The sequence below is a fragment of the Aspergillus oryzae genome, chromosome 8 (genome assembly GCF_000184455.2).
Source record: "Aspergillus oryzae RIB40 DNA, chromosome 8".
Lineage (NCBI taxonomy): Eukaryota > Fungi > Ascomycota > Eurotiomycetes > Eurotiales > Aspergillaceae > Aspergillus > Aspergillus oryzae.
In genome coordinates, this window is record NC_036442.1 from 3,257,923 (window position 1) to 3,275,173 (window position 17,251).

The 17,251-nt window shown below is 48.4% G+C and overlaps 6 protein-coding genes across 6 annotated transcripts; 2 read left to right on the plus strand and 4 right to left on the minus strand.

Moving 5' to 3' along the window:
- Positions 1-4,203: 4,203 nt before the first annotated feature.
- On the plus strand, positions 4,204-5,013 carry AO090010000054 (SDR family NAD(P)-dependent oxidoreductase; the record flags this gene model as incomplete). Its single annotated transcript, XM_001827052.1, has 1 exon — positions 4,204-5,013. The coding sequence occupies one exon, from the start codon at positions 4,204-4,206 to the stop codon at positions 5,011-5,013; it is 810 nt and encodes a 269-aa protein (XP_001827104.1).
- A 432-nt stretch (positions 5,014-5,445) lies between these two features.
- ilv3C (putative dihydroxy-acid dehydratase) lies at positions 5,446-9,147 on the plus strand (the record flags this gene model as incomplete). Its single annotated transcript, XM_023233835.1, has 5 exons — positions 5,446-5,464; positions 6,390-6,725; positions 6,780-6,991; positions 7,046-8,186; positions 9,119-9,147. The coding sequence occupies 5 exons, from the start codon at positions 5,446-5,448 to the stop codon at positions 9,145-9,147; spliced, it is 1,737 nt and encodes a 578-aa protein (XP_023094015.1).
- A 1,420-nt stretch (positions 9,148-10,567) lies between these two features.
- AO090010000052 (uncharacterized protein) lies at positions 10,568-11,122 on the minus strand (the record flags this gene model as incomplete). The annotated part of the gene is made up of 1 exon (XM_023233836.1): positions 10,568-11,122. One exon carries the CDS (start codon positions 11,120-11,122, stop codon positions 10,568-10,570), a length of 555 nt encoding a protein of 184 aa, XP_023094014.1.
- A 56-nt stretch (positions 11,123-11,178) lies between these two features.
- On the minus strand, positions 11,179-11,577 carry AO090010000051 (uncharacterized protein; the record flags this gene model as incomplete). Its single annotated transcript, XM_001827050.3, has 1 exon — positions 11,179-11,577. One exon carries the CDS (start codon positions 11,575-11,577, stop codon positions 11,179-11,181), a length of 399 nt encoding a protein of 132 aa, XP_001827102.3.
- Positions 11,578-12,000: 423 nt separating this feature from the next.
- AO090010000050 (alpha/beta hydrolase family protein) lies at positions 12,001-13,066 on the minus strand (the record flags this gene model as incomplete). The annotated part of the gene is made up of 2 exons (XM_023233837.1): positions 12,001-12,707; positions 12,880-13,066. 2 exons carry the CDS (start codon positions 13,064-13,066, stop codon positions 12,001-12,003), a joined length of 894 nt encoding a protein of 297 aa, XP_023094013.1.
- Positions 13,067-15,911: 2,845 nt separating this feature from the next.
- Positions 15,912-17,075, minus strand: AO090010000049 (uncharacterized protein; the record flags this gene model as incomplete). Its single annotated transcript, XM_001827047.3, has 1 exon — positions 15,912-17,075. One exon carries the CDS (start codon positions 17,073-17,075, stop codon positions 15,912-15,914), a length of 1,164 nt encoding a protein of 387 aa, XP_001827099.3.
- Between the last annotated feature and the right edge of the window lie 176 nt (positions 17,076-17,251).

Here is a 17,251-nt window from a genome sequence, read left to right on the forward strand (position 1 = left end):
CATAGGGAACAATTGCAAGCTGAATCGATACCGACGGTGGAGAGTCTGAGGTTGTTAGGGTAGCGATCGACACGTGTTGTCCTTCTCAAAAGCTATTTTAACATTTCAAGAGCACACAACTAAGTACTGAGTCAATTTGTACAGGAATTCGGTGTTAGACTGAACTGGCGACCCATCATGACATTCGTGGTATATTCTATATCGTACAGTGGCTTTTCTAAGTACCTATGTCCATGCAGTTATGCGCAAGTTCGTTCTATAAACTGAGCAGGGCATGCGAACGATGTATGTGGAGGTAGTAATCTTAGTATTCTACCACCATCACCAAAATGTCCTGATAAGTCTTATCTCCCTGAGACATCTCAAATATAAACATAAATGATGGAAATCTGGCCTTCACGTCCGGTTAGGAACCTGGCCCTGGCTAGTATAAGTGACAATTCACGTTGATCACGTATTTAGCGCCTCCAAATCTTGATCCATATTGAACACTGCATGGACTTTCATCCTTATCACACTAGATGCCAGGTTGAATATCAATGACATGATATCATAGCCTCGGTGGTCCTCTTACCGGCTTGTCCGTATCGCAGATTTCCCAACCATTTTGATTCACATTGCGCCCCTTCAGAATACATTGGCTGGTGTCCCGACCTTTTTTGCAATACTTGATACAAGTTAGCCGGGTTCAGAATGATCTGAAGTGCGTCGTTGGTGGCTGGCTAACCCCTGTCTCAACGAATTTCTGAATGCCATGAAGGCGGTCAGGATTGCCCTTCAATAATGGCAGCCTGTTGTCGGGATTCGGGGGCACTACTGCAGCCCCAAAGTTGAAGAGGAGCAAGGTAAGAGGAATGAAAGAGAGCATTGTCGTCTGCATGCTGCTTGTACAGAAGCCGAAAGGTTTCAGAGAATCAATAACAATGTGGAATTACTTCTTCTCGTTAGAAAGGATAATATCACGCGAGAGGAGAAATGCCCCTATATATCTTAGTTTCCAAGCGTTAATAGGAACTATCCCTGGAGGCTTGTAAAGGTCCATATCCACTTTGATGCCCAAACCATTCTTTGTGTGATAGTCATGAGCATAAGATTACTTCTGTCGGGCGCAGGAGACTCCTGAAGCTCTTTGTGGCTCTCTAACATGTTGAGATATCCAACTCACACTAAAAGTTGACTAAGGGGTGCCCGAGTGCCCGTGCCATCGTGCAAATACGCTTGCGAACATATAACTTTCGCGCGTGGACCGTGAGCCTCTGCTGCTCCTGGAGCTATGGAAGACACCATATAGCCCTAGCCCTTGTTTCAGGTGCTCTGACTCGTGCCCTAAAGAGCGGACCGTACCCCTGAACAAGCGACAGGCACATGACCAGCGCCTTCATACCGGCGCAAATCGCATCGAAACATCTTTAGGAAAAGGATTTTGGTCAGATAAAAGGGAAGAAAGGGAAGGCAGTGGAAAAAAGCCATAGAAGGAGAATACGGCGCAGAACAGTTAGTTAATGAGACATAGTTTTCTTTTTGCCCAGTAAAAATAATTGTAGGCGTTATATACGTCGGGCAAAATACAAGGTCCAGTCCGCCGAGAGATGCCAAGAGACAGCTATATTCCTGTTTAGATGAAAGAGCTCAGCTTCTCATGTTTGTTTTATACTAGCACGAAGAGGTTATATGATACTAGGCCTAGCCGCAATGATGCGAGGCTTATAGAAATGGGGCCCCCTAATTAAAAGGCTGCTTGCGCCGACATGTTGACATCTACATCCCTGGGGTTGTTTCTTCGTCACCCTTACTAGAGCTTACGGACTATCTCACCTGGACGAGCCACATACTTGATACGACGTTGCCGCCCGAGAGTCTGGCGATTGACCTAGGGGGGAGGGATGAAACGATCACTAACGACGACTTCGACGTCCAAGTCTGAGTCATCGTCCTACGTGGTCGGCTTACAAACACTCTACTATATGGAAGACGATGGAGTAGGGTGTCCCACGGTCCCACCTTTTGGGCGAATTATCATGGACCCTTGCCTGCAGAGTGATTGGCGGAGATTGCGGGGCTTCCATATAGGACCCCGGAAAGCCCTGATTCCAGTTCCCTTCTTACCTACAGGACGATCAGCGATCACAACCCTCTTCTTTGGCATTTCCACAGCAAGAAACTAATTCTAAACTATAACAATTGTTAACTATCATGGACTCGCTGCCCGATGCACGATCCCCCTCACTCAGCCTTGACCACCCCACAGACCAAGAAAATAATGCAATATGGACAGCTACCTCAGACGCTTAGAAGGACGCCCTTCCTGTCGATGTTTATCTCAAGGAATCTGCATACCTTATGGCTGTCCCACTTGCCAGAGACGGAGGAATGACCCAAAGGGTTCTAGTGGAGAAGACAGCAGCCCCAGGCAAACGACTTCTGCTATCGTCTTGCGAAACGTTCTACAAGCGTTCCTCGATTCGTGCCCGAAACGGCAATGTAGCTAGTGTCATTACTCATGGGGTCGCAAGTGTCTATACCGACTCGAGATACCGTGGACGTGGCTACGCGTCCCGTTTGATGAGCGAGTTGGTGCGCATTCTACCGACCTGGCAGACCGATACAAGCGAGAAAGTGAAGTGTGTAGCTAGTGTTTTTCACTAGACATAAATGCCATCGTTTTTATAGAGACATCGGAAAGCTTCAGAAGCTCCTGAGCGACGATGAGTGGTCTCACAGCATTAGTTAGGAGGTGCTGTGCAAAATGGTCGAAGGTCCTGATCGGTAGGGAATGTTAGTAAACGTTCTGCGTGATTGGTTCTGCTGGTGTATGTACATATCCAAGCCCTCTGGAGGAAGTTAGTAGTCGGGTACATAGCTCTTGGGGTGAAATGGTTACATTCGGATATCCTAGAATGCCAGCATTGATCACAGCATAGTGAACCTTCTTTACGCCAGACTGGACGAATTGGTCGATGAAGCTCTAGGCTTGAGATCAGCATATCGGCATTGCTGGTTGTAAACGAGGGCTACGTATACATACAGCAATGCTCTGTTTCCTAGAAACGTCGCATGTTAAGATGATCGCTCGATCAGGCGCATCTCGGGCAACGGCGTCTAAAGCACTCCCAGGGCCGCGCGCAGTGGCGACGACCCGATGGCCGCTCGCAAGAAGTAGACGCACAAATATAAAGCCAATTCCGCGGGATGCACCCACGATGAGCCAGGTTTTGGGGTCTATGTTGCTGTTATCGGTGGTTTGATTGACGTTTGATAGCCAGGAGAAGAGTGGGCCGCTATCATTCTTTAGCTCTTGTCTAATGCTAGCTACACTAATACAATAATTCGTCCTCATGTTGATCCAAAAGCGCCAGTGTTACAATAGTTAAGTATGCAGCATCACTTGAAAGTGCGGTGTCAGTCATATTCCTGATTATTGCCAGCGTTCACTGGTGAGGGTATTCTGAGCCAGCAGCCTTGACCAAGTTAGCCTCCCATTTCTGGGTATGACAATGAATGGAGATGTTACATCGGTCCCAAGATTGTTCACCGACGTGATGTTGACAACGAGCTTTGGGTCGGATTGGCTGGGCTGTATAGTGCTAGTTGGTAAAGCAGAAATCAACCTTGGTATATTTGGAATAGGAAGGCAGTTAGGTCTCGGTTAGCTGAGGATATATGTAAACCTTACTGAAACCAGGAAGCCCTATATCTCTAGACTCCAAGCAATGAAGTCACTGCTTCTACTCCTGATCACTACTGTACACACACCAACTCATCGATGAGCCTCTTTCCTCCGTGTGGCCCGGTTTAATGGGATCTTCCATCAATCTGTGACCTTACGATTGCTTCATATAATATAATTTATCGAGGAAAGCGGCGCTGTTCCGACCGAAGCGGATATGTCCCAGTCCTCTTCCTGAATGGAATGTAATATGAAAGGTGGGATAAGGCTTACATCTGAGCTCATACCGGTAGTAAACCAAGACGGACATGATCCACTGTCATAATTGACTGTTTCTCGAGATCCATTATTGGCTTAGAGGTCGGCGGAAGTTCCGCTCCGTGAACGGAGTGGACCCGCGAGAACATGTCCATATATCCTTAGACTAGTATTAACTTATATAACTCTGTGGGCACTTATATTTTTGTTTACTTCATTAGTTTCTATTGCATTGAACCGTTCTTGTTCTTCTGTTACATTCCACAACGATACCAGAAATGCTGAGGCTCGACGGAAAGGTTGCCCTCATTACTGGGCTTGGCCAAACCAGTGAAGATGGATGGGGAATTGGGGCAGCGATTGCAATGCAACTGTCTCAACAGGGGGCAGTGATCTACGGTGGCAATCGCTCGTTGGCCTCGGCTGAAAGAACGAAAGCGCGGATCGAACGAGAGGGAGGCGTGTGTGACGTCCAGGAAACCGACGTGACCGATTCAGCATCCGTGAAGGCTCTGGTCGACGGCTGCATCCAACGACATGGTCGCATTGATATTCTGATCAATAATGTCGGCAAGTCCGAGCCTGGATGTCCGGCGGAGATGAGGGAAGAAATCTGGGATCAACAGGTCGATTTGAATCTGAAAAGCATATACTTGACGTGTCACTACGTTCTACCCATTATGGAGAAACAAGAGACGGGCGGATCAGTTGTCAATGTTTCCAGCATTGCAGGACTACGATATATCGGAAAGCCCCAAGTGGCTTACTCGGCTACAAAGGCTGCGATTATGCAGTTCACCAAGGCCACGGCCGTGATCTATGCGCCAAAGAATGTCCGACTGAACACGATAGTACCTGGGTTGATCTATACGCCGTATACTCAAGCGCTCGCCAAGCGATATGCTCCGGGAGGTAATGAGGAGGAGTATATGAAGATGCGTGATGCCCAGGTTCCTATGGGACGGATGGGAGACGCTTGGGATGTGGCCCACGCCGCCCTTTTCCTTGTCTCTGATGCGGCACAGTATATAACGGGGCAGGAGCTGGTGGTGGATGGTGGAATCACATCGTCTACAGGGAGAACATAATATAGTGGGATACATATGGCCAGTCAACTTTGAATTGATATTGATTTGTTTTCGAATTCTTCCGAATAGAGTAAATTCTGACCGATGATATATGAAGATATATAGTTTCTTTGTTCATACCGCCACTGCATATGCGGTTTGATAATGACACCCTCACCCTTATTAAGCTGACCAACCATACATAGCAGCGTAAAAGGTAAGGGCCCAGTGCAGTCAATGGCGGAGGCATCAATTCTATTCTATCTGAAGACACAAATTGTGAAAAGTGGGTCCGCGGAGCGCATCCGCTGGGATTAAATCAGAAGCGTCGGCCTGCATCCGAAGGGCATGTATGTTGAAGCATTTATAACCACTCGTATTGATAGCTAAACAGACCAAACTACTCGACTTTATCCCCCAATCCCAGAGAGAATACTCATCCGCTTTCACAAAATGACCCTCGTTCACATTGGTGAGTTGTGCTTCCTACTACCACGGCCATGTCCCTAACCTGCGTCACGCAGTCCTTTTCAAATTCCGCTCCAATGTCAGCGAGGAGCACAAGAAGACATTCGTCACCGAGTTGAAGCAGTTAAAACATCTATCGTGTGTGAAAGCTGGACGCCTCCTAGTTGGGGGTCCAAGCGTTACAGACCCCATTGAACGGAGCCAGGGGTTCCAGATCGCTCTGGTGAGCTATCATGAGAATCGGGAAGCGTTGGCGGAATATCAGGCGAGTGATGAGCACCATCGGTATGTATCTGTCCAGGTTTAGATTGGAAATAGACATCCAGAAGCTGACATCATTCTCAGGGTGACCTCTACCTACATGTTTCCTTACAAGGAGGATTTGGTCCGGTTTGATTTTGAAGTTGATGAAGAGGATGAATATATGTGCCAGTTTCCTTTGGGTGATCTAGGAAAATAAAGATTTGATCTAGTAGACTCGATCTAGCGTCGTTTGTTCTCTGTAATGCTTTTAATGATACTCTTGGTATCAGACCACATAATGGCTGTAGCGTAAGTGAGAAAGGGGCTTGAAGAGAACGTCGACCACCGTCACTTTCTAGTCTTGGTGAATACGCTACCAAACTCTGTTACTCCCCATGTTGAAGACATTGAGAATTGACTATTATCCACACTAAGGAGAACTAAGACCTTAGGAAGCCGTGGCTGGAGAATCGACAGAAAGTCGGATCACTTCCGCTGCGGGGAACATCCGATAGAACCGTCGGGCCGAGCACGTTATTAAATGCTGGATGATGCATTTCGAGATACACCAATTGTCAAGAAGAATTATCCCTTTACACAGCAGACTGCCATGGAAGCACACGACACAGTGAATGAAGACTACAATCTTCAGCAGCCAGTGGTCTCCACGACCGGTTTGCGACAAGGACTGACCTCGTATGGAGATGCCCACTTTTCCCTCTTCTTGCGCAAAGTGTTTATCAAGGCCTTGGGGTACTCGGAAGATGCTCTTTCTCGTCCAATTATTGGCATCATCAATACTGGCTCTGGCTTCAATCCGTGTCATGGAAACACGCCGCAGCTAATCGAAGCAGCCAAGCGAGGTATCCATCTGAATGGTGGCATAGCCATTGATTTCCCCACCATCAGTCTGCACGAATCATTTTCGCATCCGACGAGCATGTTTCTGCGAAACTTAATGAGCATGGACACTGAGGAGATGATTCGCGCCCAACCCGTGGATGCGTGTATTATGATCGGAGGTAAGAATCTCGTGCCTAGCCCATTCAAATACGTTCCTGCTGATACATAGATAGGTTGTGATAAGACAGTTCCAGCCCAGATTATGGGAGGTATTTCGGCCAACAAGCCAGTGCTGCCTCTTCTGACTGGGCCTATGATGCCGGGAAGTCATAGAGGGCAGCGGATTGGTGCTTGTACCGATTGTAGAAACAATTGGGCATCATATCGTGCCGGAACCATTGACATGGAAGAGATTTCGGCGATCAATGAGGAGTTGGCACCAACGGTTCGTCTTCATGTAGTGAACATAGGTGTACGAAACTGACCTTTCCTGGAATAGATTGGCACCTGCGGTGTGATGGGCACTGCGAGTACTATGGCTTGCATCACGGCCGCGCTAGGCTTGATCCCCCTACAGGGAGCCTCTGCTCCTGCGGTGTCTGCGGCGAGGCTCCGCATCGCAGAACAAACAGGTGCCAATGCTGTTGCTGCGGCTGAAAGTCGACGGTCACCGCAGACAATTTTAACCTCTGATTCGTTCTACAATGCCGCAGTGGTACTCCAAGCCATCGGTGGTTCTACAAACGCCATGGTTCACCTGATGGCTATAATCAACCGCCATCCCGACATTAGTGGGTCAATAACTCTCCAAACGTTGGACGAGGTCGGCCGTAGAACTCCACTCCTTGTCGATCTGAAACCCAGCGGCGACAATTATATGACCGATTTTCACAATGCTGGTGGCATGCTGTGCCTTCTGCATCGTCTACGACCGCTCCTCCGCCTTTCAGCCAAAACGATCACGGGCGAAACCCTTGGTGAAGTTTTGGATCGCACCCCTTTCCGAGACTTTGAGTACTCTCAGAACATTATCCGTACATTGTCCAATCCTTTACATCCTTCGTCGTCCTTAGTGGTTGTTGAGGGCAACATCGCGCCCCACGGGGCCGTGATCAAAGCATCCGCATCCAAGGATAAACGTCTTCTCCGCCATACAGGACCTGCGGTCGTTTTCGAGAATCCTCGTGATCTTTCATTACGCCTCGACAGTCCGGACCTTGACGTGACAGCCGACTCGGTACTGGTGCTGAAAGGCATTGGTCCAATTGGGAACCCTGGAATGCCTGAGGCGGGAATGATTCCCATTCCACGCAAGCTGGCTGCCCAAGGGGTAACAGATATGCTTCGAATCTCGGACGGCCGGATGTCAGGAACGGCAGGGGGGACGATTGTTCTACATGTCTCGCCCGAGTCCGCCGTTCCAGATTCGCCATTTGGTGTTATTGAGACTGGCGATATGATCGTGTGCGATGTTGAAAATCGCGTGATCCGCTTGGAGATCTCCGACGAAGAGCTACAGGAAAGGATTGCACAGCGCCGGCGGTTAACCGCTGAAGACAAGACTTCGACGTGGAATGAGAGGCAAACTAGGCGAGGATATCGGGGTCTCTACGAGCGGGAGGTCAACCAGGCACATGAAGGTGCGGATTTCAACTTTCTCACAGCAAAAGGGCCCAGTAGCCGATAGTGAATCTGGACTCATGCCTCCTATTCTGGCATCTATGATTATGCGTCCTTGGGACTGGCCTTGATTGAGCATAGTATGTAGATGAGATAAACTTTATATGTCCCCTAATTCTTCTTCTAATCTAGGGACTGTGGTAGACGCTGCTGATGCCCTGACCTCTAGCGGAACCTGTGCTTTTTTCACACTAAGATCTACCATGAAACAGACGATAATATAGGACTCTGGGCTCATATTACATCAGATTTCTGTCGGAGGAACGTGTTTCGGTCAATGATAGAATTACCAGCAATACACTGACTGAATCAGAAGTACTCCTCCCTACGCAACCCTTTCGCAAACGGCCATAAAGGTCGAGGTAATTCCCCCAATAAATAGCCGACCGGAGATAGGGTCATGTACCGCCGTTGTTGACGTTGGCAGGACCTTTGCTTCACTATCCTCGACTACCTTGACGACTTCATATGTGTCTTGACCACCCTCTTTTTTCCGGACCATGAGCACGGTTGACGGTGCCGAGGTACCATAAGGGTCATTGAATGCCTTCATCAACTGGATCGCATCTGGGAAAGCTGCTGCGAATATGTTCCCCTCCGGATCGATAGACAAGTTGTCGACGCCCATGGTGAGTGGAACTTCAGCGATTTGGACGAGCCGGTTATCATCTGTGAGTATGTTCACTCCGATGGTACCTTTGGCAGAATGTCCAATGTAGATATGGCCCGATGAAGGGTCCCTGGTGATACCATTGGGTAAAGAGCAGTTGTCCTTGGTGGCAATGTGGCATTTCCCAGTGTCCGTATGGCAGTAGGCGATGCTGCCATCGCCGAAGAGAAAGTTCAGGTCTCGGAAAGTGCCGACTTTAGTGCTATGGTCATTGGTGACCAGAAAGTCTCCCTTCTCATCATCTACTATGACTAGATTGTTCGGCGCGATGACGGCATCGCTGGCGATTGTCTTGACGTACTCTAAATGGTCACTCTTGAGGTTATTGCCGAGGTCCAAATCGTAGACTTCGATAGTCGAATTCGCCCCCACTTTAATAGGGTCCAATCGTTCCCCCGTTCTCGCATCCAAGGGAGGCCGGTGGTTGATCAGCCAGAATCGCAGCCGGCGACCGTTGTCAATCCGTCTAACGTCGAACCCATGCAAGTGTAATTGTTGGCTGTTTGCTCCGTCACGGAAGCCCAGTGCATGTACCCCATACAGCCCGTCGGAGCCTGGTTGATCAATGTCTAGCACACTAATGTGGTCGGAGCTGCCGCTTGCTGCCAGCCCTGCCAGGTCGTACTTATTCCCAGCGGGGCTCCAAGCCTTGCGAGCGGCTGGATTGGAGCAGGCTGCAGAGAGCTTGCGAGTAATGGAATCGAGCCAGAGGTCCTCGCAGCTCTCCAATAGCGGGTGCTGAATGCGCTGGCAGCGATAGTCTGGAAAGTCTTCAAGAGGCTGGATTACCCGACCAATGCCGAACGTGAGAACGATCGCATCATGTAGGTAGATCTTGTAGAGCCCAATAATGATGGCTAAAGTGAGAACCACGAAGGCCCGAGCTGAACCAGCCATGGTCGGAAGCGATCCCCGGTACTGATCAAGTAATGATCTTGAATGGAGTGAGTTGCCTCAAATAGGTTGGAGGGCTTGCCTTATAAGCTTCTGGAACAGCCCAGCCGGTTTAATCCCTCAGTCAACAGCTTACGTGATAGTGTTGTAGGTACTAATGTATTCTGGTGGAGGGTCCATTAATCCACCCTCGTATCTGTGCCAATGATTATTGGATTGAAATCTCCAACACCTCCACATCAATACACGATACAACCAATTAAACCATTCCGTCGGTGAAAACCAAATTCTAAAGGATTATCATCCCTGCAGCGGTTGGGAAGGCCCACCTTGAAGAATAGCTCAAAAACTATATATTTGTTCTGATTATAAGAGACAGATATCGTAGACTTACGGTCACCTACTACGACTACACTTCCTGACAGTAACTCTTGTTCCGACCTCGGGTGGGATAGTATTAACATTAAAATGGATTCTACAGACTGCCGAACTGTCAAATAAATAGTGAACTAATAGTTGACGTACGTGGGCCGTTGAATTGGGAAAGTGGGAGATGTATATATAGATCGTGACTCGTGTTGACGGTGTGTATGGACTCAATTTGAAATATCGGTATGGTAAAGGTTCATGCATGTCTGCAGGTCAGCACCCTCGTACCCTGACAAAAGAGGGTACATAGTGTATTCCTTTATCAAGGAAATCGCATTGCAGTCCGGTATGTCTGGTTGGCACCACAATAGCGTCACAGTTTTCACACCCACGGGCTGGCTCTCTAGCTCAATCAAGACAAATCGAGAACCATTTCCGCAGAGCCTTCATTCTAGCTGCTTCTGTATCCAGTGTTTCTATGACTTTGGTCTTTCTCCCCATATTCAGCTTCACCTCGTTGTTAACTAGCATGATCTTCCCTGCGATATGCACTTCGTCTGGTCCGTCTGGGATGTGAACAAGGGTCTCTTGATGCTGCAGAATCTCTCCTTCTTCACCGTTTCTGATGAACTTGACCGTAACGATCAAATCCCTCTTGAGAAATTCCCAGGCTGCAAATCGGTTGATCACCTCAAAATCCTCCTGGAAAAACTCAAGATCGGGATAACAGTAGAACGAGTTCCATTCCTTGTCCACACCATTGCGGCACTGGTAAATCCAGTGGTTCTGCTTTCTCTGGGATTCTTTGGAGATGTTGTCGTACAGCAAGCGTGCTTCTTGAGTACCCAGGTTTTGGACTGATGCCCCAGAAACAAGTGGAATTGGCCTGGTTGGGCCATCCCCACCGAATCCAACATCGAGATGGTATCGGACTCCAGAAGGGAGACGGACGATATTGGCCATGTGGACCCTAACAATAGTCAATGAAAGAATTCAACAGGTTCACTGATTGCTAGCACCTACCATCCTCCATAATCACCCTGCGGTACTCCATTCACTCTGTCTCGATTTCTCGCCCCTACTGTGTACACATCGAAACCCAGGCCCCGGAGGATGTGGTGGAAAAATATGTTAACCTCCAGACAATAGCCTCCTCGTCCAGTGGGACCGGTTTCCTCAGCTCCCATCATTTTGGAATAGAGGGTCTCAGGATGGATGTCTGGTTGACGGGTAGCGGAGTAGTAGACGGATAAATTTTCAAATGGAACCCGTGTGATTTGACATCGGAATAGGACGGTGAGCGCTGCTTCATCTTTAGGGAAGAGGTGAGGAGTTTCTACGTAGGCATGGTACTTGGCTGGGAGGGAGAGGTACGATAGGTATTTTGTTATCTGAAGCGCTGAGTAGGCGGAGCTCATTTTAAAAGCAATTGATAGTGTACAAGTCTAGAAAATGGTTGTATCAAAGTACTTAGGGTTTATGCTGCTTATTTTTGGGTTTTTTATACGTAGTCGGAGTGTGTGAGTCACTCTGCGGAATGTCGAAGGGCGCTAACGAATACAACAATTAGCACTTGCTCAGACTTCCTATCGTTATATATTTCTGTTTTTTCGATCGATGTCTGTGTTCTATACTTCTGTATGCGTGATGTCGCATTAGAATTAGAATTTTCTTATTTACACATGTTCATGTGATCGCGCGAGACCTCCATCACCAGGAAGTGCAGCTGAGATCACAGCTAAGTAGCGCACCTGACCTCGCATACAGGACTTGCAGGCTATATTGATCGACTATCTACGAGGTACGGCACAAGAACACGTGAATGCGAGGCATACAACTTATCAGACAGCATTGAACACCTCCGTAACAAACTCCAGAGCTCTGCCATAAGCCTCCACTGACCCCTTGGCGGGACGCGGCGGTATCCCAGAACTAAAATCTACCAAGCCGTGTGGTCCATTCTCCACAAGCAGTAGTTCTGTCTTGACCCCAAGCTTCTTTAACTGTTCATAATGATGCTTGCTCTCCTGGTCAGGAACGACTTCATCGGCTGTTCCATGCACAAACACCGAAGGGGGATAGTTTTCGGTGACAAACAACTGCAGGAATGCCGGTTTCAGGTCCTCTGGGATTGCTGCAGCTCTTTCTGCATAGTCCAGTTTATTCAGCTTCGCCCCCAAGCCAGGCCTACCAAGGGAACCGTCGAGGAACGTGCCGTCCAGCTCCCACCGAACAGTAAGAGCGAAGCGGTTGGACATAATGCCACTCTCCGGCGTATCATCGCTCACAACCGTCTTGTCCGCAAGTAGGTTAGGGACCTCGTTGAGATCAACGAGCTTGGCGATGGAGGTCGGCGGCCGGCCGGTGGTCCAGTGATCCAAAAGCCAGTCGCCCGCGCTTCCATAGCCTGTCAGAAGAACTGCTGGCTTTGGAGTGGCGTACACACATGCTGCACGGGCGGAATAGGCGCCGGCGGAGAAGCCGGTGACTGCTATCCGACTAGTGTCCAGTGAGGTGGACTCTGGGAGCGCCTTTTGGAAGCCTTCGCCTGCGAGAAATTTGAAAAGAGCTTTTACATCCTCGATTTGATCGAGCGCGGTGCATGGGTGACATAGTCGGTAATCGGCTGAAATGAAGATGTAGCCTTTTTCTTGGCAGTGGTCTGTCGCGTTTCATCTTAGTCTTGCGAAGTTCTTCCTGTCGCATGCAGATCAACTCACCGTATAACCAGTGTTGGAAACCTATACTCCGGCGCGACCCGGCTGTCATTCCACCCCCGTGATAGTAGATCACCGCTGGCAGACATCCCTCCTGTTTAGAGGGCAAGTAATAGTCTAGCTTAATGTCATGTCCGTCTACAGTTGAGTAGACTAATGTCTTGCCTCCAGCAGGGATACTTGGCAGCATGATTGACTAAGGATGGGGTTGATATTGTGTGGGATCAAATGTGTTATGCGCACAGCGAGAGGTACTTGGATGCGAACCAGTTGATATAGCAAGACTGGATCAATGCTATTTATTCTTGGACTTCTAAGAGGGGTAACCTAATCCGGCAGAAGTTATCGCCGCCGGTTGCTGATCTCGGAGATCATCATCAACCGAGACCGAAGGTGTAGCAATCAGTATATATCTTCCGACGTGTGAAACCACGCGCTGTGATTATTAGCCTTGCGATTTGCTCTATTTAGAGAGCTAAAGGACTAATACCTCACGTCAATACAATATTGTCACAATATTCACGTATGTAGGCAAATACAGCCTGGATTGTCTAACATCTCTTATTGGACATTGGACAGAGTAGGACCCACATATTTGCACTTCGGACTTGCGAATAAGACAGATCTCTAACATTTGATTGGGGAATGTCTCATCTGTAGTTGGGCCTGGTGTCTGTTCAACGCCTAGTCCTGGCTAGCATACGTTCTAGGTATGGGTCTTGAACAGACGGTTGTGGTGTTGGACCTCTGCTTAGATACCTTTCTGTATGGGATTGACTTTTAATCGACCTAGTAAACGCATAGATTAGCTAGGACTTACTATAACACGTGGTTTTGTATGACGCTTTAGCACAGCCTCCCAACAAGGCTGAGTGAGTCACCCAACCTATAAGAACACCCTCATCTGTCATTATATGGACCACCACACCATAAGAAAAGTCTCAAAAAATATATTCGTACACAATGGACATACTAAAAGACTTCCTTCAAGCTCCTCCCCCTCCAAACGCGACCATCAAGAAGCTTGACTTCACCAAAACCACCCCTCCCATCCCCGCATACAAGAACCATTTCGCCGCCATAATCGACAACGCCCTCACCCCAGCCGAATGTAACCAGCTCCTGCACCTCGCTGAACAATCCATAGCACCCCAGAATAAAAGCGATCCAGACCCAGGAAACACCCCCTGGGACCGCGCCCTGCTGAACGTCGGCAACGGCAAACAAGTCAAAGCAACCGGCTTTCGCAACTGCGGACGTATTATATATGACTCCCCAGATATTGCAGATAGATTACTTAATCGACTACTACCATTCCTACGCGAGTGCGATATTGTGCAGATATCTGGCCAGCCCCTGGTGACGGGGGCAGGTCCTGCGACTCGTGGTGAGACGTTTAAGCTGACACGGTTGAATGAGAAACTACGGTTTTTGAAATATACAGGCGGGGAGTATTTTAGAGCGCATACTGATGGGTGTTATGTTACCCCGGATGAGCGAGAGAGATCACTGTTCACAGTACATTTGTATTTGAATGGCGAGGGAGAGCAGGATGAGGGTGAGCTCCGGAGGGCGATCGCGAGACGGGAACGAGTCGATGCTCGGGTTAGTGAGGATAATTCTGGTTGGGGAGTGGTATTCGGAGACGGAGACGGGGATGCAAATGAGGATATCAGATCGGAGGAAAAAGAGGAGAACAGTGAGGGTGCAAGAGAACAAACGCTGCTCGGCGGTGCGACCTCATTCAGGCTCGAGTCTTACGCTGGGGAGCGGGTGGTGAGAGTGTTTCCGAAGGCAGGCTCGGCGCTAGTCTTTCAGCAGAGAGGGTTGTGCCACGCTGGGGATGATGTGTTTCGGGGAGTGAAGTATACCATGCGGTCCGATATGATGTATGAGAAGGTCGAGCGCTGAAGTCTAGGAAATATGGGGTATCTTAATGTAAAAACTCTTGCCCCCCAGAAAGGACGTGACCTGTTACTCAAGCAGTTCCTACTCTTCAGCTCCTTCTACTAGGTGCATGTATAGTCTTGCTTGGTAGGCTATGAGACCCGAAGGGTGTAGCTACAAGTCGACAATTAACGCTGGACTTTACTTGGAGGGGATGACCAGTACATTTGGACTTAAGTAAACGCATTTCCCTTTTGCCTTGCTTAGAATAACGTCTGTTTTACATCCTAGACTGCGGTTGTCAAGACAAGCGTGACTTAGGGCTTTAGGTATCATCTGCCGTACCCTATCAGATAGCACGGTCATTCATACCGGAGTACAAAATGCGACTGTTCACATAGCTAACAACATAAGCTAGATCTTTCATAGACTGTTCCTGGGGAATCACAAAAGTCGCCCCTTTTCTTTTCGCGTCCTGGCTCACGTACCGCGGTTCTAAGAAACTGAGTGTATACCATAGGCTCAGAATGACAGATTTGGCAGGACCCTTTGTTCAAGCTCAGGTACGGGGAGTATATTACTATTTACACAGACTACTATGGCAAAGTAGAGGAAGCAGTACCAGTGTTCTATAATAAGCATACTGCTAAGGTCGATGATGGGAGGCCTTACGGCAACCAGCTCGTATACTCCACTGTTACGAAATTTTGAGTAGTATCTGTCGCTCGGAACCACAGAAGCATCATTACATTATACATGGCCTCGGCCTTTTTCACTGGGTGTCAGCATAAGCTCACGTCGGTTTCACAATTGAGGCTGAACGATCTACGAGTACCGTTGCCAAACGGTTGTCGTTTACGTCCGGGCACTGTTGGCTTGTAAGACGAAAACCTTTTGCGTCATGGCCCGTGAGCGACATCAATTCCAATACATGCCAGGACGTTTATCTACTGCGCCCTTTACTAGGTTCTGAGTGGCTTAAGTCATGTTTTCAATTTCGCTGGATAACAATGGTGCCAGAATAATATACATCAACAACAACAAAAAAAAAAAAAAAAAAAAAAAAAAAAAAAAAAAAAATCATGCAAAAACAAATGGATGAGAGTTATGGTAGGGGAAACCATCTAAACTCAATTTTTTTGCATCTGCTAAATGTCATTTCCTTGCTCAAGCGATTCTAGTACCTCTTTTTTGGTTGTTTGTAATGAGTCAATGTAAGTCCCCAGGATCAGCTCGTCAGGCTGATGGGCCATGCTTTGAGCATGCCGGGTCAGAATGTCCAGAATCAATCCGATCTTCTCAAGCTCAGACGAAAGGACCTGGACAATAATTTTTGAACGCAATTCATTATCCAGAAGGTATCGACCAATAGCCATCGGCGTATCGTATCTAGACAGGTTAATGCCCAAGGGCGACTCCTCTCGCGGTGTATCATGCTGTTGGGTCAGGAGTGCTTGGTAGGATTCCAAAACTTGCTGGATGATAAGAACCAGCAACAGAGCGACGCGTATTTCCTGGGCACAGGGGCAAGCCAAGATGTCCTTTACTGTGTCCATTGCCGTACGACCGTCATCGAGTGTCGCATCTAAGGATTGTGTATGACTTCGCGGGGGAGTTCTCGATCGCACGCAGGATGTCCGTGGGTCACGTACACTCTTCAAGACTGCGGCTGCGCGTGTGATGCAGTCTCCAGCATCCCCGATAGCGGTACTATGCTCTGCCATGATCCTGTCCCACGAAGGATTGTACTGTAAGACGGATGGGGATTCTCCCTCCAGCTCATTCGTTCGTAATTGTGCCACGTGTGGTATATCAGGGAGAGATATGTCAGCTGACTCAGGGCTGCAAAGGATTGGTGCCATCGTTCCATCGAGACTTGGGTAAGATTCAATGTGAGTTTGAGATCGTATAGTTGACTCAGGAACTGGGGAAGGCAGGGTATGAAACATGCTGAAGGGTGTCGCATAACCAGAAGGGTCATATGGCGACATGGCGTCGTCCGCTGCGCTCAGGGCTTGAGTATCTCGGTGGATTCTCCGCCTTGGTGAGTGTTGCGCTATCGTCTGCTGCTTTCTCCGAGTGCCTTGTGTGGTAGCGCTAGTAGACCTTACTGCCGAAGGTGCACAATGGTGCCAGGCCTTACCAATGCGACGGGATTCACTATAGTTGCAGTCAATCCCGCTCTTGATGCACCGTACGCACTGTGGCTGGCCGCGGTCGCATTTGACCTTCGACAGGGCACAGAAATCACAGCTTGCCCTTAGCTTGACAGGCTTTCCCGATCGCTGGTTTAGTGTACTTCCGGTACTCATTGTCAAATAATAGTTAACTGGGTTGTCTTGGGCGATTTTTGAACATGTAGGACTGATTTCAATATCAAGGTCGACAATCCCATTTAAACATAAACACTTGAAGTATAAGTAGAGACAGGCGAGTAAGAGGGTAACATGAGTACGATCAACTAATTAATGGATTCTATTTAATGTGT